General features: G+C 39.5%; 1 protein-coding gene across 5 annotated transcripts in view; it reads right to left on the minus strand.

Moving 5' to 3' along the window:
• Positions 1-22,026, minus strand: part of LOC135215449 (metastasis-associated protein MTA1-like) — a 234,983-nt gene that overhangs the window by 202,579 nt on the left and 10,378 nt on the right. For all 5 annotated transcript variants that reach the window (XM_064250125.1, XM_064250124.1, XM_064250123.1 and 2 more), the window contains exon 2: positions 12,039-12,132. In XM_064250125.1, the coding sequence (XP_064106195.1) occupies positions 12,039-12,102 (64 nt within the window). In that variant the 5' untranslated portion in view covers positions 12,103-12,132. The remainder of the gene's footprint in view (positions 1-12,038; positions 12,133-22,026) is intronic.

The raw sequence follows: 22,026 nt of genomic DNA on the forward strand, positions 1-22,026 counted from the left end.
TAACTGCTACTCTCATTTGCGCATCTTTGTACTGCTAATACATGTAACCAAACCCACACTGGGTGCGAAGTCCTAGAGTGAAAATCAGAGATTTTCCTTCGTTTTCTTTGCGTTTTAAACGAAAATGCTGAGCTGACAAAGACGATGAAGGAAAAATACCGGCCTAATCCTTTAAGGAAATTGATACAAGGCTCTTGATAGATATATACACAAAATATAAGCGCTGCTTTCATTCAACTTCTGGTTTCATTATGAAGCTAGAAACCCATTATATACCTCAAGGGAAGCATCGAACTTGATCGACAAAGCAAATCTAAGGTACGGATCAAAGAGGAGTTACATCACTATCATTTCACAAATACAGTAAAACTGAACACGACCATTCAGCAGAAAGCATACTTCACTTAGGCTTATAGTACTACACCTACGACCACATAGTTTTATCCACCAGACACGGTTAGTTGTAGGGATACACAAACAAACAAACTTGTATGTAAGGACAAGAAAGAACTATCCAGTCCTTAGACTCTCATGGCGGGGATGATACTCATTATTTGGTTACAGATTATACGGTGAAAGTTTGGGAGTTTCGTTTTTAGCCAACTTCTAATTGGTAGCATCAAAAAAGATATGCTATCGATGGGAGCCAACCAGGGTTGGCAATGAGTAAATCAAACCGATTTAATCAATTGATAAAATCATTTATTTTTTCATTTAAAAAATAATTTTTTATTTGTTTTATTTTTATTTGAAAGCAAAAAAATTGAAAAATATAGGTTGGAGGTTAATAAAAACTTAAGCATAGCAACTGTGCTGCATCTATTTATTTTGGTATAAGAATTATTGCAAGTACATACTTTAGGCCAGAACTGGAAACCTAAAAGATAAATCAATAGTAATCCTGTCATAAAATACATTTTGAGGAAAAAAAGATTGGAAAGCATCTAACAAATAAAAAAAATTAATTAAACTTATTTTCTATTAAAAAAACACAACAACAACAACAACAACGCTGGGGCCAACTCTCACATCTACACAGAGGTCTCCCAGTGCATTTGTTCCAACACTGGTAAAAGGGTAGCACGTAAATCTGATTCTCCATTCTCATCATACTTTGAATAGAAAATAGCATGAAAAATATCCTCTTTTCAATCGCATTTAGGGGAGCACTTCTGCCTGTTCAAATAATTGCCATTTTCAACAGGCACAAGAAAACGACAAACCCATAAACCCTACATACTATTACTACGAACAAGTGAGGGATATCCTCCACTGATTAGCAAAACACTCAAGCACCTGGATCGTTGAATCATTCATATCGTAACGAGACTTGCATCACTCCAACCTCTTGAGAGAGAGAGAGAGAGAGAGAGAGAGAGAGAGAGAGAGAGAGAGAGAGAGAGAGAGAGAGAGAGAGAGCTACGTTGCTGTCGCCATCACGGTTCAAGCTGTACGTGACATTGCAGAGGAATACCTCTAATTTGAATGTTGTCCATGTGGGCGTGGTTACTCCACCTCAAGAGCAACTCCTCTAGGAATCACCACCTGAAAACTTCGAAGCCTCAGCCTTGTATTCGATAGGGTTCGTTCCCCGAACCTTGATGCCTCACCTTCCTTTAGTACTACAGTCTTAATAACAGCAAGAGCCATATACATTTGAAAAGGAAAAACTACTTAGAAGGAGCTCGTTAATACAAAATACTCGGTACGACTCAAAATACGTCAAAATACTCAGTACGGCTCAAAATACGGAAGAATCCCTGTCCCCGTCTGAAGCTGATCTCAGTACTGACGACCAGGGTTACAATTAGAATTCGGCAACTGCGTCCTCGAGACCTTCAAGGAACATGAACAGGACACGGCTGCTTGTCGCTAATGATTAAATATTGCATTCGTTACTGCACATAAGTCTATCGTTATCTTCACACACATAGGTCACATACTCTAGATCATAAATAAAAAAGTTTTTCATATATAAAACCAACAAAAACACTTTTACTAGATCGATATAACGTACGACTTAGTTTTTTAATGATATTCTGTGTCCGTATATCAGCAAATAAGGTGTACTGAACTTCATGTACAAAAACATGTGTAATGATTCACTCAACACGGAGGGTCAGAATGCGTCAGTAACTCCGTATGCAATATACAATAATTAAAAGGGCTGTTTCAACGTACGGCATTTATTGCAAAAGAACGGCAACATTTGTTGTCATTACCCTTGCAGGCGGCAGGCGTACGCCTAAAGTTGATGTGGTGATCAGGAATTTGTCATGACATAATGGAATGGTGGTCGTTGAGTATGGATGAGTGCGAGCGTGGTGGAATCGCCCACTTTGTTCGCCGGGTCATTTTTGTTGGAATTTACATTGGCGCCGAGGAAACTTCGGCTTGTACTAGCTAGTTCGCTCGCCCACTGGCTGGCCCTTCTCTTCCCCCCACCCACCCACCATGTCCGTCTCTTTCTCCCTCTCTCTTTCTCTCCCCGGGGACAACCAACCAACCAACCTCCAAAAACTCCTCCCCCCCCCCCCACCACAACTCGCCAATTCTGCTTCCCGCCAATATCTACCGCTAGCGCCAATTTTATATCGCGTTAAAGGCACGGCGGCTATCCCCTTGTCCGATTGCATGCTAAGCTTCAATCGCTGCTGATGAAAGTGTCGACGGCGGAGGAAGCATCAACGGCCCTCCCTCCCTCCCTCCACCTCACGCACACGTTTTCGGACAAGTTGAAATTGTCAAGGGGGTAGTGTCTTCTGTTCATTGATCCTGTTTACTTGAGGCGTACCATCAAGGACCTTTGTTACCCTCTCCCTCCCCTCACACCCTAGCATCCAAATTCCCGTATCTTCCCTATCACCAAGGAAATCAATGTAAACACAAAACACATGCATATATGTAGTCATATTTTTCGAAATTACTTCATACATAAATGGAATATTTATACTTACATATATGTATTAGAAAAAAAAAAACAATTGCATCATTTTCATACACTTCCTTACCAAAAACCAAAAAAGTAATAACACTTCCTTACCAAAAATTAAAAAAAAAAAAAATACAATTCTACGCAGAATGAACCTAGCGGGACCCACTCGACCTATGTGGCTATACCTATTTATTTCTATTTTCTCATTGCCTTCTCGTTTTCAGGATCTTGGTGAGGACCAAAGCAGCAGCAGCAGAAAGAGGTGGCACACAGCACAGAGGCCGTCGACTCCGCTGCTGCCGCGCGGTGGTATGGTCGCTGCTGGTACCATATACTAAATCACGAAGGGGCCAGCATCGGCCAGCCGGCACTCTCCTACCGCTCTTCCCCATCACAAAAATACATCCATTCAGCTCGCCTTACTTCGAATAGTACGTAGAGTCTGAGATTCTTTTTTAAGCTTTCCCAAAGCCGATCAATCAATCTGTAATATATATATATACGTATATATATATATATATAATATATATATATATATATATATATACATATATATACGTATATATATATATATATATATATAGATATATATATATATATGTATATATATATACGTATCCAACAAGCCAGTCAATTTGAATCAGACAGCAAACTGTAATATACCCTGAACCCAAACAAAAATTGCCGGATTTTTCAAAATAATACCAATACCAATGCATAAGTTCCCAAGGAATCGTGAATAAAACCACATCAAACAAATCAATCAGTGGAGAAACCCGAGTAATTTGACATAAATCTGAGAAATAATCAAAAGCTTCAAAGGGAAAGAGACACTGGACTGATTGGTCCTTAACTGAGAGCCATTGACTGTCCATCGTCATTGACGCCGGCAAAATAATGGCTCGACTACACAAAATGCGACAATGCCACTGTACAGTCGAGTACAGTAGTACTGTCATCTTCATTTGGCTGCAGAGCGCGTGCTTGTGCTAAGGACCAAACGAGGCAGGTAAAAACAACCGCATCACACAGGCCACAAAACAATACCGCCGCCATACAACGCACCGTAAAATGTCAAAGCAAAAGGAAAATTCCGAATTCAAAAGGGTCGACCCTTTGAGGACAACGAGATAAAAATGACGAGCTATTAACAAAGACAACAAAAGTCGGGAAAGAGGAGGAGGAGGAGGTATTCTATGCCCCGGGGGGTTTTCATTCTCAGAATGACCTTTGCATTCTGCACACCGGAAGAGCTCATCAAAGGCGGAGGCGACTGCATCTATAAGGGCTATATCTCAAAGGCGAGACGAGGATCCGCATCAAGGTGTGAGAGAGAGAGAGAGAGAGAGAGAGAGAGAGAGAGAGAGAGAGAGAGAGAGAGAGAGAGAGAGAGAGAGAAGCGTGCAAGGGGGGTCCAGTTGGGTCGAGAGAGAGAGAGAGAGAGAGAAAGGCGCGAATAAATCCACCTCCAATCAGGGTTAACGGACGATGAATTGCGCCTCCAATAACAACCTTCGTCAAAACAATACGTCTGTGAAGCATCAAACGCTCGACGGACACACCGAGACGACGAGGACTCTCCTCGCCTTCCCCTCACGTCTTGGTCGCATGGAAGGCTGCTAATAACACGGCTCTTTGAGTATTAGAAGTTCGATTCTCGGGTCGGCCAACGCGGAATCAGAGGAATTTATTTCTGGTGATAGAAATTCATTTCTCTATATGATGTGGTTCGGATCCCACAATAGGCTGTAGGTCCCGTTGCTAGGTAACCAACTGGTTCCTAGCCACGCAAAAATATCCAATCCTTCGGGCCAGCCCTAGGAGAGCTATTCATCAGCTCAGTGGTCTGGTTAAACTAAGATATACTTAACCTTTTAGTTTTCTGTAAAACTAAAAAGTTAAGTCTGTCTGTCCGCCCTCAGATCTTAACAACAACTGAGGCTACAGAGCTGCACATTGGTATGTTGATCGTCTCCTCTCCAATCATCAAACATACCAAATTGCAGCCGTCTAGCCTCAGAAGTTATTTCAATTCAGGTTAAAATCGTGCGTCTGACACCACTATAGGTGGCAAAAACGCAGGCCACCACCCGACTGTGGCTGAAAGTTTCATGGGCAGCTACTAAGAGTTTCATGGGCCGAGGCAGGGAGTTTCGTCAGGAAAACTTAATTCTTCGGCGCATTTTCACTCGTTGATTTCAATAACCAAACCAACGGAAGGTAATTTTACAGAGACATTATAGAACACTTCCTTTCCTCATCAAACAGGGCAAAACGGCGAGAAGTACTGTACTCCACTGGATTCCAAGCATTCAGCTCTCCTTTAACACAACTGGTTGAATCACTCAAAAGCTCGCAAGTCATTAGGAAATACTATAACGCTTTTTCAAATATGTTCCTAATAACTCGGAGACTAGATTTTATACAACTTGATGTGATTCAAATGAATCAAATTGCAAAGGAAGTGGGAAATGAAAGGCAGAGAAATACTCTTGCAGACTGCAATCAACGAAAATGAAATTCATATTCAATTCAATCCAGCCCTTACCAAATTGTTTCATTTCAACATATACCAATCTGTCTTCATTCAAATGATCCTTTATACAGTTTGCTGAACAACCGTTGCCATACACTCACCTCTCACACGTATGGGCATTACTCTTCAACAAATACTCGAATAGGGAAGAACTGTTTGGGAAAAGGTACCATGAAGATTAGCGAGAGAATGGAAGAGCTGCAGCCAACACACATGAACGGGGCAATATCAAGTCTGCTAAGATGATGATGACGCCGAGATTACATTCCATCTATCACCACCCCTACTGATGCGGCATCTGCTAAAAGCGTAAAAGACCATTCTATAAACAATTGTACAATTTGCAAATCTGTTGCATAATGCAGACCATAACGATACTACATCGTTGCTTTATTTTCAGAAACTGAACAGAATTCGCTCGGTACTTTATATAAAAACGGATACGCAAAGCGACGTGAAACAAATGTCAAGATCTTTGTCATGCTTTTCTAAAAAGTATTTAGCGAGAGAGAGAGAGAGAGAGAGAGAGAGAGAGAGAGAGAGGAAATCCCTTCGAACGATGTTTCCATTGAATTTTAAGCTTTGCTTAGTTGTGCGAATTTACATCGGCTGGGTTCCGGCAAGTACAATAGTTAAAAAAGAAAAAAATAAATCAGAAAGGTGGAAACTAACGCCAGGTACGCGTAACAGACAGACAGACAGACTTATTCGTAACCAGATGAACTGTGAACACCACTGACGAAACACTGAAGACATAATGCAAGAACAACGCACGCGACATGCGAGGCAGATATTTCCAGCATCTCTCACGGTTCGTTATTAAGATGACTATCATAGACCCTTTACAAAAAAATGTCAGTATGCAAAAAAAAAAAAAAAAAAAAAAAACAAAAAAAAAAAAAAAAAGTGGTGCCAAATCTGACGTCGATAACTGAAAATATCATCATAACTGCAACCTTCCCCTCCATTTTGTTATCAACGTCCAACAGCCAACGCTCAAAACTTTTTACTATATTATTACCTTTTTACCAGGTGGAGGAGATAGGGGGTGGGGGGATGATGGTGGGGGAGGGGACTAGTGAGGGGGGAGAAAGGGAGTGGGAGGATTGGATCAATCCCAGCATTCATCCACAATGCCGACACAATTTATCTGCGAGTGCAATTTTCCTCCCCCCCCCCCCCCCCCCCCTCTCTCTCTCTCTCTCTCTCTCTCTCTCTCTCTCTCTCTCTCTCTCTCTCGTTCAAGCTCGGCATTTACCTATTATAGAAATGTTCTACTTTGCAGAACGCAAATCATGGCGATCGCGCTAATTTCAGAGTGCCAATCTGGCCCCACCTACAATAAAAATACATCAACTGTACAATGCGGCATTACGAGTATTTTTTTTTTCACCTCGTCCATTGCCACTGGAGCCAAGTATAGTTACAGCCTGTGCATTTGATGTGCATGGCATGCGCATATCCAGCGTGCGAGCATAAATTTCACCCTCCAGAGAGAGAGAGAGAGATAGAGAGAGAGTAGAGAGGAGAGAGAGAGAGAGAGAGAGGGACGGGAGAGAGCGAGAGAGAGAGAGAGAGTAGGAGAGCGTACCACTGGATGTGGCCATCGCGTAATTTCCTGGCTACGAATTCGATGAAAATGTGAGTGCTGCCTTCGATGCAAATGATTTCCTTTTAATGAGTTATTCAAAATGAGATAACGACAATACCATTCATTTATTTTATGGTAACTGACCGCCGTTTTATGCCTCCGTTTGCTCGCATGGTTCCGAGGGGAAATAGAGAAAGTTTTCCCACAAAAAAAAAAAAAAAAAAAAAAAAAAAACTTCGCTGCATAATCATTCAAGTAAAAACACAAGTCTTGTCCGCCAGACCGAAAATACAAATTGAAGAGTCGTTGTAACTTGCAAAAGAAGGATCGACAGCACCAATAACGTTCCAGAGTGCCCAGAAAGATAAAACATATTTACACATTTCACGGTAAATCATACTATATCAAGAAGAGGAGGAAGTTTTCGCCAGTCATACGGTCCACCTATTCCGTTCTGCGTGAGAGTTCATGTTTCACAGTCAGCAGCTGCCGTATGGAAATCGCAGTTACGAGGTTACCTCAAACGTGGTGACTACAAATCACTGATAGCAATGCAACAAACAGCAACATTACAACACAAACACATCAACTATTCTACTTACAAGGTGAAATGTTATGAGGGTAAAATACTGAATGATAGGGTATTCTAGAGAGAGAGACCTTACAGACCTTACCTTACAGACCTTACAGTTCGTTCGGGTTGCCCCAGGTCCCTCAGTGTGAGGCGCCTCTAATGTCTACCAGAGAGTTGCTAGTACATCTTCCGGTATATTTTGCATCTTCCAATCTTGGATGGTCTGGGATGCAGTTTAGATATTTGTCGAGCTTATTCTTAAACACATCTACGCTCACTCCTGATATATTCCTCAGATGAGCTGGCAACACATTGAATAGACGCTGCATTATCGATGCTGGTGCGTAGTGGATTAATGTCCTGTGTGCTTTCTATTTTTCCTGGTATAGTTTTGGGCACTATTAATCTACCTCTGCTTGCTCTTTCTGATATTTTTAGTTCCATGATATTTTCTGTTATTCCTTCTATCTGTTTCCATGCCTGAATTATCATGTAGCGTTCTCTTCTCCTTTATAGACTATATAATTTTAAGGATTGTAGTCTTTCCCAGTAGTCTAGGTCCTTAACTTCTTCTATTCTAGCTGTAAAGGACCTTTGTACACTCTCTATTTGTGCAATATCCTTTTGATAGTGTGGGTACCATATCATATTGCAATATTCAAGTGGACTACGAACATATGTTTTATAAAGCATAATCATGTGTTCAGCTTTTCATGTTTTGAAGTGCCGTAACAACATTCCCATTTTTGCTTTACATTTTGCCAACAGAATTGCTATTTGATCATTGCATAACATGTTCCTATTCATCATCACACCAAGGTCTTTAACTGCTTCCTTATTTGTGATTGTCTCATTATTAGGTCCCCTATATGCATATAGCTTTCCTTCTCTGTCTCCATAATTTATTGATTCAAATTTATCAGAGTTAAATACCATCCTATTTACCTCTGCCCAATCATATACTTTGTTAAGGTCTCTTTGTAGAGCGTTCCTATCTTCATCACAAGTAATTTCTCTACTTATTCTTGTGTCATCAGCGAAACTACTCACTACCGAATCCTTAACATTACTGTCTATGTGTTCAATCATAATAACAAACAATATTGCAGCTAGCACCGTACCTTGTGGCACACCGGATATTACCTTGGTTTCATCCGATTTCTCATCGTTTGCAATAACTATCTGTTTTCTGTTGTGTAAAAATTCTTTTAACCATCTTCCTACTTTATCTACGATATTGTGTTTTCTAATTTTCTTTGCTAATATATTATGGTCTACTTTGTCAAAAGCTTTTGCAAAGTCTAGATAAACCACATCTGTTTTCTTTCCTTTCCACTTTTCATATTTTTGAATATGTTCTCACGGTGGACTAACAGTTGGGTTTGTGTACTTTTTCCGGGTACGAAACCGTGTTGTCCTATATTAAACAAATTATTTTTTATTAAATGTTTCATAATATTTTTCTTCATTACCCTTTCATACACTTTCATAATATGTGATGTTAGACTCACAGGCTATAATTACTTGCCTCTAGTCTTGATCCACTTTTGAAAGTAGGGGTGATATATGCTAATTTGTGCTCATCATAAATCTTGCCTGTATCTACACTTTGTCTTAATAATATTGCAAGTGGCTTTGCGATAGAATGAACTACTTTCTTTAACAAAATAGCAGGGACTCCATCCGGCCCTGCAGCAGCTCCATTTTTAATTTCATTAATTGCCTGCACAATATCAGCTCATTAATTTCTATGTCAGCTAAATATTCACTATTTTCTTCCTTCTTACTTCTATATCATTATCTTCATTATCTATTCTAGGGGTGAATTCTCTCTTATATCGTTCTGCCAGTATGTTGCAAATTTCCTTTTTTCATTCGTTAATCTCCTTCAATTCTCAGAGGGCCTATTTCTATTCTTCTTTTATTCATCTTCTTCGCATATGAGTATAATAGTTTGGGGTTTTGCTTGATATTTAATAGGGTTTTTTCTTCCAAGTCCCGTTTTTCATTTTCTTTTGATTGTATAATCTTTTGTTCTGCCTTTTCTATCTTACTTTTTAGTTCTATAACTTTCCATGCATTTTTTTCTTTTGCAAGACCTTTTTTCCACTTTCTGATTTTCTGGAACAAGATCCTTCTGTCTCTTGGTATGCATGAATGATGTTTACTTTTCTTCTTCGGTATATATTTTTCCACTATTTTCTCCAATATTTTATATAATATCTCCGTATTTACCCTTATGTCATCACTTACGAAAATGTTATCCCAATCTTTGTTTAATTTATTCTTCATTAATTTTCGACCATTTTATATTTTTACTGTAGAAGTTGTATTTTCCATATCCTTCCCACTTTTTCATTTCTTGCTTATCTCTATTTTCACTTGCTTTGGAATGAACTGTTAATTCTATGACATTATGGTCTGAAATACTCGCATTATAAACTATTATTTCTTTAACATAATTCATCTCGTTCACATATACTAGGTCTAAAGTATTTTCCTTTCTTGTTGGCAGGTGATTTATTTGTTGAATGTTGTATTCTAGTAGCATATCTAATAGCTTTTCAAAATGCCTCTTATCTTCTGCACTACTATTACTCTCTTTTTTATATGTATAAGTACAACCACAATCTCCTATTCGTTCTTTCCATTCTACGAAAGGAAAGTTGAAGTCACCAGATAGGAGAATAGTCCAGTCCTTGTGATTTCTACATATATCATCCAATTTTTCTATTATTAAGTCAAACTCTTTAGTATTAGGAGGTCTATATATTACTATGTTCATCAATTTTTCAGATTCAAATTCTACCGCTATTAGTTCACATTCTGAGTTTTACTATATTTCTCATATATTTTTCCTTGTTTTTTGTCTTTCCCATATATTGCGGTTCCCCCTTGATTCCTACTTTTTCTATCTGATCTATAAGTTTGGAACCCTTTATTTGATCATCATTCCCAGTCTCTTGGGAATACCAGGTTTCACTTATATTCATTATATCTATTTTCTTTTCATTTTGGGTTAGTTCTTCTAAGTACTCTATTTTTCTTTTTGAGTTACTCGTAACTAAACCCTGCGCATTCATCACTATGATGGTTTGCGTGTTTTCTCCTTCATTTAATAATGGTAGTAATAAGGATTTTCCCATGTCTCTTTCCTGTTCTGGTATGTTGTTCTTTTTTTCATTTCCAGAAATTCTGACATTAAAAAAAATACAACTTTTCCATAATATTTGATCTTCCTTCATCATAATTATTCATTTTGTGTCTGAATCTGCAATTTTCTCCTTCCGTTTCTGCAATATCCTCTTGCATAATAAATACAGTTATTATCTCTTGAGTAGAATTTCGGAGCTGATGCTTTGAAATTTTTTGCTGACCCGAACCTCTGCATATCTCATTGGTGGTTTGCTTTTCTCTTTTACCTGATATTCTTGATTTCTCTCTTTATTTGTTTCTTTCTTATTTTGGATTTTATTACTTGGTTGGTTATTTATTTGATTATGGATTCATGGCTACAGGGTGCATATATTTGCATTTTGTCGAACTTACATCCTTTTCCTTCTTTTAGGTTTTTTACATATTTTTGGATGCAGATCTCTGCAATCATCCCCATATCCATCTAAGTATGCACATTTACCATATATTTCATAGTTTTGACATATCTTAGGATGTTTGTAGTAACATCTTTCTCCAAATCTGCAATTCCCTCTTTTCAAAAGGTTGCAGATTTTGTCTTTCTTGTCTATTTTTTCCTCTTTCCCGTCATTGTGCAGATCTGGGTAGAGCCTCTTCGGGATTTTGCTTTTCTGTTGTCATATCGTAATTTATTTCTTCGTAGGTATGCTGCTTTATTGCCTCATATGTAGTATCAATGAGTATCTCTGCATCCATACTTTTATCTTGTTCTTTGTTTTCCTTATTTTTTTCTGTCATTTCATTTTTGTTTACTTCTCTTCCGTTTTCCTCTTCTTCTTTTTCTTCTTCTTCTTCCTCTTCCTCTTCTCTTCATCCTCAACTATTTGTACATTCAATCTTGATTTAATAACATTGTCTATCCATGATAGACATGTTGAACAAAAAATTCTTGTATCTTTTCTCAAATCTTGTATTACCTCAGCACACTGTGGATGGGTCGGAATGTTGCATGCAGCATGCAGAGAGAGAGAGAGAGAGAGAGAGAGAGAGAGAGAGAGAGAGAGAGAGAGAGAGAGAGAGAGAGTTATTCAATCTACCTGACTTACCTAAGTGCGTTGACGTACTATTCGAAAGTCAGACCAATCAAGTAACCGAATCAACAGGGGGCCCTAACAACCCACTTCCCTTTAAGTATAAAACGAAACAGAAGACAGAGAAGAAGCGAAGCCCACCAAAAATTTAAAACATAAGATGAAATGGTACTTACTCTGATGTTTGTCTGCCAACATAATAAGGGAGGAGGATATGTCTCGGCGTCTATAAAAGCACATGACTTTGGCTTCCACGTTTCCATTCGGGGTCTGAAATGGATAGACGAGACGACTGTCAAAACTAAAATATACTTTATATCACCCAAAAAGGATGACCTAAGGAGAGAAAATTTTAAGCTTACGACACCGGATGCAGTGTGGAATATCACTTATCAATCACGATTTCCTTCACTTCAATCCTTTCTCACATAAAATGGTAGGACCCGTACAAACACATACGTATTCCTGACCGGTGACACACCAGAAATTCACTCTACAGTTTCATAAACCTTTATAAAATATAAAATCCAGTCATCAATGACAACTTGAAAACATACAAAATACAAGACAGAAAATGTACACACATTCTGAATTGCACACCAAGAAATATTTTAGCATGAAAGTACCAAATTCAAAGTTATTTGTAATTTTCCTAGGAGTACTCCTCACACTGCAGCTGTCTGCTGATTTATAAATTTAAAAAAAAAAAAAAAAAATGCCAACTAGGCACGTTAACCTTTGACCTGAGGTGAGGGTAGCTGGTAAAAATGAAGTCTGATACCTATTTTCAAAATTAAAATTCTAGTTATACATGTAATACAAAACAAATTCATCTCAAGAACTGATAAGGCACGTGAAGGGTGTTGACAATTTGAGGTAAAGAAGATAAGTTGCTGAAACACTGAAGCTGTTAAGATAGAGACAAAGAAGGGAGTGACTAGTTTGATGTAAAAGTGGGCCGGAGTCAGAGATGGAATAGGAGATACAGGAGATACAGGAGCAAAGTTTAGGATGGTTTATGTATACACAAGATCACGGTGGATACCATGTATAGTGATGAGAAACTGCAAATCTAGTAAAACATTCTGAAAGTGTTTGCTCGACAAGAAAGTTGACAGTACACATGAGCAACAGTAAGATTAAGAGGATACCCACACTCACACGTAGTCTGGGCTGATTGAACTATGACTATTTAATTTGAGAATAGTACGATGGATGCTGACTTTCACAGAGCTGAGCCCACCAAAGGTGGCATGGTATGTGTACGACCAAGAACACTTGAATTTTCATAATGCTGTACGAGGAGAATGTTGAACTAGTCCTCCTTTATGTTAGTTAAGTGGAAGTTAACTGTGTACGAAAGGAAAAAATAGTGTTGAGATGAACTCTCGTGTGTGTGTGTGTGGGAAGGTGAAGGATGGATCAGTCCACTGATATGTTTTGGTCATATGGAAAGGAACGAGGAAAGCCCAGGAAGGGTTGGATCGAGGAGATGAAAGACATATTGGAAGAGACAGACACTGAAATCTGGCACACAAGAATGGTAAATAATACAGGTGGTCCCCGATTACCAGTAGGGGTTCCATTTTTGGCCGGGTGCCATAAAGCAAAAATTGCCATTAACCAAAACATGAGTCTAAGGGAGTAAAACATACTTATGGCGCAGATAAGCGGTTATCAGTGCCGTAAGTGTCTCAGCACCCTAAGAGTTCCATAAGTATGTTTCACTCCCTTAGACTTTCATGCTTCGCTTAATGGCAAATTTCACTTTATGGTGGCTGCGATAACCGCACCATAGCGAATGGTGGCTTATGGCTCCGATAGCCAAATGTGGCGCCATACAAAACCTTATTTTTTTAATGAATATTTTTAAAAACCACCATAAAACAAGCGCCATAGAGCGAAGCAGCCAATAACCGAGGACCACCTGTATCAAGGGAATTTTCTCTATGGGGGGAGGGGGGGAAGGAAGGAGGAGTTCATCCACAATTAAAAATTTAAGTATGATTGTGCCATCTTGTAGGGGTAAACAGCCTAACATTGACAAAAAAAATAATAATAATAATACAGACGCTCATCTACTTGTGAACCAGAATACTTTCTGAACAACTGTTTGTATCTTGATTTGTTTGGAAGTCCAACTAGATATATACTCAAGTTAATACGTACTGTACTATTTCATGTTTTTTCATACTAAAACTTAATACTAGTACTGCATTGTATTATTTCATTGAGTATTTCATTAATACAAATGATTTTAAAACCTAAATACATTATGCAAATTACGATAATAATGAAGTCAAGTAGTTTTAACTGATGATCACCATTGTTCGTATCTCTGACAGTTCGGTACGATCACCATTCGTATCTCTGAAAGTTCGTAAGTAGAGTAGTATCTGTAATTCAAAGACTATGGACACATTCCTTGATCTTCACTAAAACACAAACCCAAAAACAATTTCTCCTATGGCCATAAAACTCAAGTGGAGAATGTCAGAATTCTCTGAACATTAAACATTCAGGTCCAGAAATTGACAGAAACGAAGAAGCCCTCATCAGAGCTTGTTTTAAATTCAACAGCTTCACTTACCATCAATGGAAAAATGACTACTAATTTCTGTCCCATTCAGTAAAGGAAATATTGTCAGCATTATTACTCAACAATTCTCAAAGTATCATCATCTATAAGAAAAATAAACGAGAAAAATAAACATAAGGAAAGATAATCAAATGAATTCCACACAGGGATCAACATACAACACAAAATATCTATTTATTTGGTAAGAAAAACAATTTCCATATACGTATATATTAAAACAACCTGATCGGTGATGATAAAAATAATGGCCAACAACACTTAAATATGTTGTGACCATGAATACACTTCCAACAATGTAAAACTAAAATTGGACTTTCTAGTCATGTAAAAAAAAATCTATATGTAGTTTTCATATTAATTTTAACATATATCTATGCAGTAAGTTAAGCTTCAGTAGAGAGAGTGATAACAGTTAAAATCAGCCATATGGATTTTTTACAATAAGAAAACTCATTATCATCATATGACACTACTTTGACAATACACCAAGTGGAAAAAAATTCTTTTTTACTATGTTTACTTCAAAACCTCCATGGGTAAATTTGGTTTCTAACACAATGAAGAACATGCGTACAAGGGCAATATTTGATGAATCTTGATCATTCATAAATCTTTAACTAACAATATTCAATACGTTCTCACTTCAATCTAGTACGAGGTGGTTGTAATCGTAATTATAAAGTACGAGCAATACAAAAAAATAAACTAGGCATAAAATTAAAATATCGGAAAATTATCTTACATGTAATCATAGAATTGCCTATTAAGAGAAGGCCTTCCATACTGAAACACAATTATGCCTCAAGCACTAAATAACATAGTCCAATGCAGTAACAAACACATACGGAGACAGTTTTACTTGGAGCCAGTTCTATTTATTTACTCCCTACCCTATAGTGTGGATGAACCTCAAGTATCAAATATACTGTATAATTTTTAAGTAAATATAAACTTGGCATTCAATTCAAAGATGATTTCAATAATGTGAACATTGCTAGCATAGCAACATCTATTTCTCCATTATAATTCCACACAGAAGAAATACTTTTTTATATGGGGCAATCACTTCAGCAATATCCTGATTTGCATTAACGATCAAGAAGGAGTGTAGATAATCTCCTTACTGATAACATTCAATTTTATTTCGCAGATCGTATTATGCCAGGTAACATCAGCGATGCCATAAACAGCCTACCTAATATTAAATCGCCCAGCTGTGATGGCCTTCCCGCAGCTTTCAAAATCTGCCATCCGATAATTTAGATTTTGCTAGCTGTTCACCAGTTTCTTCCAGACTCCCTACTCTAAGTTCACTTGATACCATAAATCAAAAACAAGCTAAAGGATGCAGCTGACCCTGGTATATACGGCCTGATTGCAATCACACGATCGCGTCAAATATCCTTGACTTGGTTCTTCTAGTGAGACTTCTCCCCTTTCTACACACCACTGATAACCAGTTCGGATTTAAAGCACACCACTCAACTGACACCTACATCTGCACACTGAAAGATTGCTGAACTATTACCTATCATCAGCCTCTCCTGTTTTCATATTTTTGGTAGATGTGAGAAGGGCATTTGACATAGTAAACTACCTGAAGCTGCATAAGAGAGACACACCTCTATATTTACTTGCCATTTTATATTACTCGTTCTCCACACAGCAATTCTGTGTCAAATGGGGTAACGTATTGTCGTACACCTTCAGCTCCCTGAATGTCAAACTGAACTCACTCCCAATCAGATGCACTGTCAATGAAACAACTATGAACCACCTCTGTTACGCCGACGATATGGTTCAATTTCCCCCTCAGTGCAAGGTCTCCAATGACTCATCGACACTTGTCGCCAATATGTAGAGGAATTTTATATCCTATACAACGAAACCAAGACCCAGTGCATGTCGCTGCTCCTGAGATTGCTTAAGCATATTGCAGAACCAGAAATTTTCCTCGGAAATCATCAGCTGGAATTCGTGCACAAATTTCCATATTTGGGTCACATCATCACGGACGACCTAAAAGATATGGCAGACATAGAACAGAGGCGTCATCAACTATGTGCAACTGGTAACACGAAACTGCGGCTCTTCCGCTTGTATTGCTACAGTATCTATGGGTGCTCCCTGTGGACAAACTACAACCGAGAGACCATTGTTCACAATGACATTTTGAGACACCTCACAAACAATTCTCGCTACCATTCCGCCACACAGATGTTCACAGAAAACCACCTGGACATTTTAAATATTGTTGTATGGTGAACAATGTCCAGTCTGATCACCCAATTGCGAAACAGCAGTAAATACCACCTGGACAATTTAAATATCATTGTATGGCGAACAATGGTCCAGTCTGACCACCTGACTGTGAAACAGTAGCAATTCACTCATACAAAGCATCCTAAGTAGTGAGGCAAGAAGTTCTAAATTGTGGGGAAGATGGGAAAATATAAATTTTCATGATAAAATTTATTTGGATACTTACCTACTGTTAAAGTTAGCTCATATCTCCACACCAATAGGCGAGTCTGCATTTAAAACAAAAGAAAAAACGATCGCTTGGCTGACCCGGAAGACTGTCTAGTTTCACCTGTTCTCCACCAGGTGTGTTCGAATGTTTTAGCTCTAGTCAGAATTCTCCTTGACGGCCCACTAAATGTGGGGAGGCTGGGTGGGGTCCACTTTAACAGTAGTTAAGTATCCAAATAATAAATTTTATCATGAAAATTTATATTATTTGAAATGAATCTTACCTACTGTTAAAGTTAGCTGATTCCACATTGATAAAAGATGGTGGGTAGTGCAGCTAGACAAATTCCGCTCAGCCAAGCGAGCTAAGAGTTTCTTGTATGAAACTCAAATCATTGTTACATGATCAGGAATCCTTCCTGGATAATACTGCCACCAGGAGGTGGATTCCTTTCAGGGTGCAAGGCTCTCATGTGTGTGCAGTCAAGAGCAGCCTTGCGGAGAAAACCACTCCATTTTCAGTCAGAATGAATAGAAGTGGCGTGATGGGACCCCTGTGCCTGGGTCCGAAAGCCCCCAAAATTGACAGTCAAATAGAAAGTAAATACCTATGATACAAAGGTACGCTCCTGTACAACAAATGTACCTTCATGCTCCCCAAAAAACCAACACCTGGGATTAAAATAAAAGAGCCTAAACGATTGTTCTTTCTTTCGGTTCAGGAAAAGACTTTACCCGCTATTACTAGAGGGTTAAGGGCTTTACAGTTTTCAAACGCAATTTCTACATCTTTAAGATAATGAGCAGCAAAACCCGAATTACAATTCCACTGAGCTGCATTAATTACATCCTCAAGAGACAAATTCTTTAAAAAACTAAAAGTAGCAGCAACTGCTCTTACACTATGTATATTTACCTTTAATAAAGGTAAGATATCTGGGTTTAGTTTCTCATGTGCTAGTCTTATTAAATGCTTAACAAAAAAAAGACATTGCATTCTTAGATAAAGGAGTGTTAGGTTTTCTAACACTACAAAATAAATTATTAACTCTGCCCCTCACAAGTTTTAATCTATCTAAATAAATCTTAGTAGCTCTAACCGGAGAGAGGAGGGCTTCTTCTTCTTTCCCAACCAATGAGGTCAAATTTGGAATTCTTACCGTTCTAGGTAGAAGTTTAGCCTTGACATCATTCTTAGCCCTGAACAAGGGCATAAAGGATAAAATAGCATCTCCTCTACAAAAGCCTACCTTATTGGCGAATGCTTGTAACTCGCTTACTCTTTTGGCTGTCGCTAGCGCTACCAAAAAGAGCGTCTTCATGGTTAGAAACTTCAAAGAAGCAGATTCCAAAGGTTCGAATGGATCTGCAGAACTTTAGCACTACATCCAAGTTCCATGAAAGAGATTGATACTGACTTTAGGGGCTTCAATTTCAAACGATCTCAACGCCTCCTTAAGATCTGGATCATTAGAAATATCTAACTGAACATGCCGTAGCACTGATGACAGCATGGATCTATATCCTCGAATAGCAGCTACAGAAAGCTTCTTACTATATCTAAGATATCGAAAGAACTTCATTATGTTGTTTACAGAGGTACGGTTGCTGGAAATCCCTCTAGAACGACACCAGGAGCAGCACACAACCCATTGTCTCTGATACAAGACCAAGGTTGTTGCTCGCTTTGATTTAAGGATAGACTTCCGAGATACTTTAGAAAACCCTCTCGCTCGAAGGAGACGGTCGAGAGTCTCCAAGCGGTTAAGTGTAGCATGCGGAGGCTTTGGTGGAACCGCTTGGACTTGGTTGTCTGAATAGATCCTTCCTTAAAGGAAGGACACGAGGGAGATCCACTGAAAGAGCTAGAAGGTCCGGAAACTCTGAGGCCACCACTGAGCTACTAGTGTCATTCTGCAGTGATTCGATTCTTTAAACTTGTTCAGTACTTTTCTTATTATTGTAAATGGAGGAAAAGCATATGCATCTAGGTTGGACCAATCTTGAAGAAATGCGTCTACTGCCCAAGCCTGAGGGTCCTGGCATGGAGAGCAATACACTGGGAGTTTCTTGTTCATTGCTGTTGCAAATAAGTCCACATTTGGAGCTCCCCATAGACTCCACAGCGACTGGCAGACTTGCGGATGTAAAGACCATTCCGTGGGTAGGACTTGTCCCTTCCTGCTCAATTGATCTGTCAAGACATTGTTCTTTCCTGGTATGAACTGAGGAACCAATACTATGTTCCTGGCTTCCACCCAAAGATACAACTTCACTATCAGAAACATTGACTTTGATCTTGTTCCACCCTGGTTTCTGATGTACGCCAAAGAGGTAGTATTGTCTGAAAATACTGCTATTACCTTTCCTCTGACTATCTGTTCGCCCTGAAGGAGCGACTTCCATACTGCCAACAGTTCTAGATTGTTTATGTGCAACTCCCTCTCTTGCAGTGACCATACCCCGGACATCTGATGGCCTCCCAGGCAAGCTCCCCAGCCTGTCATTGAGGCGTCTGAAAACAAGGTTAGGTCTGGGCTCACTACTCTTAGGGATGACCCTGTTCCCAGTCTTTGACGATCCTTCCACCATGCTAACGTCTCCCAAAGACTTACTGGGACTGAAATTAAATGGGAGTCTGGCAGAGACTTCCTGTCCCAAGATTCTCTCCAGTAGAGTTGAATTGGTCGCCTCCTGAGCCTTGCTAGACTGACAAATCTTTCCAGAGACGCCATGTGTCCCAACAGAGATAGCCATTGCCTTGCTGGAAGCTTCCTTAAGGGTTAAAATTTTCCTAGAAGCAATAAAAAATTGTCTTTTGTGTTTCTCCGATGGAAAAACCTAAAAACTGCGAGTGTCTATCCTCATCTCTAGATAGAGAATTGTCTGAGTTGGAATCAGAGCAAACTTCTGAAAATTTATCAATGTGCCTAGTGATTGCGCCAGGCAAAGTAACAGATCCTTGGCCCTCAGAATTCCCTTGAAAGAGTTGGCCAACATTAGCCAGTAGTCTAAATAGAGCAGAATTCTCACTCCCAACAAGTGACACCATCCCCCTACCAGTGCCAAAATCCTCGTGAATACCCGAGGTGCTGTGCACAGGCCGAAGCAAAGAGCTCTGAATTGAAATGTCTTCCCTGCGAAGACAAAGCGCAGGAACTTGCGAGACTGAGGATTTATCAGAATGTGGAAATAAGCATCTTGCATGTGTCCACCGACATCATCCAGTCATTCTTCTGTACTGCCACTAGTACTGTGCTGGGTGATTCCATGGAGAATGGGGTTAGACGAATGAATGTGTTGAGTCTCGACACATCCAATACTGGACGCCACCCTCCAGACGCTTTGGGCACCAGAAACAGACGGTTGTAAAACCCAGGCGAGTTTCCTGACACCTGCTCTATCGCTTTCTTCTCTAGTAATGATACCACCTCTTTCTGAAGTACAAGAAATTTTCCCCGCTGATGATGATCAGCTGGAAGAGCAATTGGAGACGACGACAGAGGAGGAGGAGACAGAATAGGAATTTTGTAGCCTTCCTTCAGTACCTCCACCACCCAAGGTTCTGCTCCTAAGTCTCTCCAGACATGCCAGAAGATCTGCAATCGACCTCCTACTGGAACCTGAGGGCATAAAGATTCATTTCTTTCTAAGAAACTTAGCAGTTTTGTTTTTATTGGAGCCTGGTAAGGACCTACGAAAGGGCTTAGTAGCTGAAGACTGTTGAGATGAGGAAGGACAAATTTTTGCTGGAGGACCAGACAGCAAAGAAGGAGCAGGTCTTTTGTTCCCCACTTTAAAGATTGTCTGATAAATTCCCTATTTTCCTGTACGGAAATATCCTTCCTTATTGCCTTAAATAGAGATGGACTCAGAAGGCGGTCCACAGGGGAACCCAAAATTGCAGCCATCTTCTGAGAAGGAGAGACCTTGGTCGAAAGATAAGAGCACAATTGTTCTCTTCTCTTCAAGATCAAATTAGTGAAAGTATGAGAACATTCGCCTGCCGCGTCTGAAATAGCCTTATCCAGACAAGACAAAAATTCTAAAGACTCTTCCCAAGATTTGATACCCACTGGCGTCAGAAAGTCTTTAAGCTGACGCAGAGAAGCTGCAATAGTACTTAGCGAAAGTTCCGCAAAAGACAAAACTTCAATACTTCTAAACAAAGACTTGGACAAAGCCTCTGCCTCTGTATTAGACCAAAGCACCTTGCCCGTCTCAAGAGCGCGTCTTTTCATAGGATCGAGACACGCAAGGAAATCAGTATCGTCGACCTAGGACGGTTTCAGCACCGGCAACGAGCCTGTGTCGTAATAACCGATCGTGCGCAATTTCAAAAACCCCGGAATACTAGAACTGGCAGACTTACCAGAAGAAGCTTTGTGCGCCAGCAGACGAGATATTTCGTCTAAACATCCTCTAATTGAAGGCGGAAGCTTAGGTTTCTTCAAAGACTTAATGGGAGTTGAAATGCTGGAAGACAATAACGACCTGGTCTCTACAGAATCTCTTTCCTCCATCAAATGAGGATAAAGAGAAGCGCAACGCTCCAGTAAGCGCTGAAAGACCGAAGGAGACTCTTCCGACTCAAGATCTTCTTCTGCCAGTTGCGGATTCGAGACGACAGCACCCGACTCCTCGCGACAAAAATTTGGTTCGATAGGCGAAGAGCCTCCGGGAGAAGTAGTCTGCAGTTGTCTACTAGCGTCGACACCAGTAGGCCAAATCGAAGCAGAGGGGATACTCGTCGGCAAAGAAAATGGAAATTGTAAGAGAGTCGGAGAAGATTTGTCGACACTGAACTGTACCACTTCGTCCGAATGCGTCTCAAGCGGCTTGGGAACGATCCCAGACGACACATCTTTAGAGAGTAAAGCATTTAGAATAGCATCTAGTTTGGAAACAACAGCAGAATCTGTACCCATAGGAAGAGAAATAGAGACAGCAGAGTCCACCTGAGACTCTCCAACAGTAGAAGACCTAGGCATAGCAGAGAAAGATTTAGAATGAGACGTAGAAGCAGATGAAATAGGTTCAACAATTGATTGAGTCAAACAATTGATTGAGTCAATGTAAAATATTCAGAACAA

The sequence above is a fragment of the Macrobrachium nipponense genome, chromosome 5 (assembly GCF_015104395.2).
Source record: "Macrobrachium nipponense isolate FS-2020 chromosome 5, ASM1510439v2, whole genome shotgun sequence".
Classification (NCBI taxonomy): Eukaryota; Metazoa; Arthropoda; class Malacostraca; order Decapoda; family Palaemonidae; genus Macrobrachium; species Macrobrachium nipponense.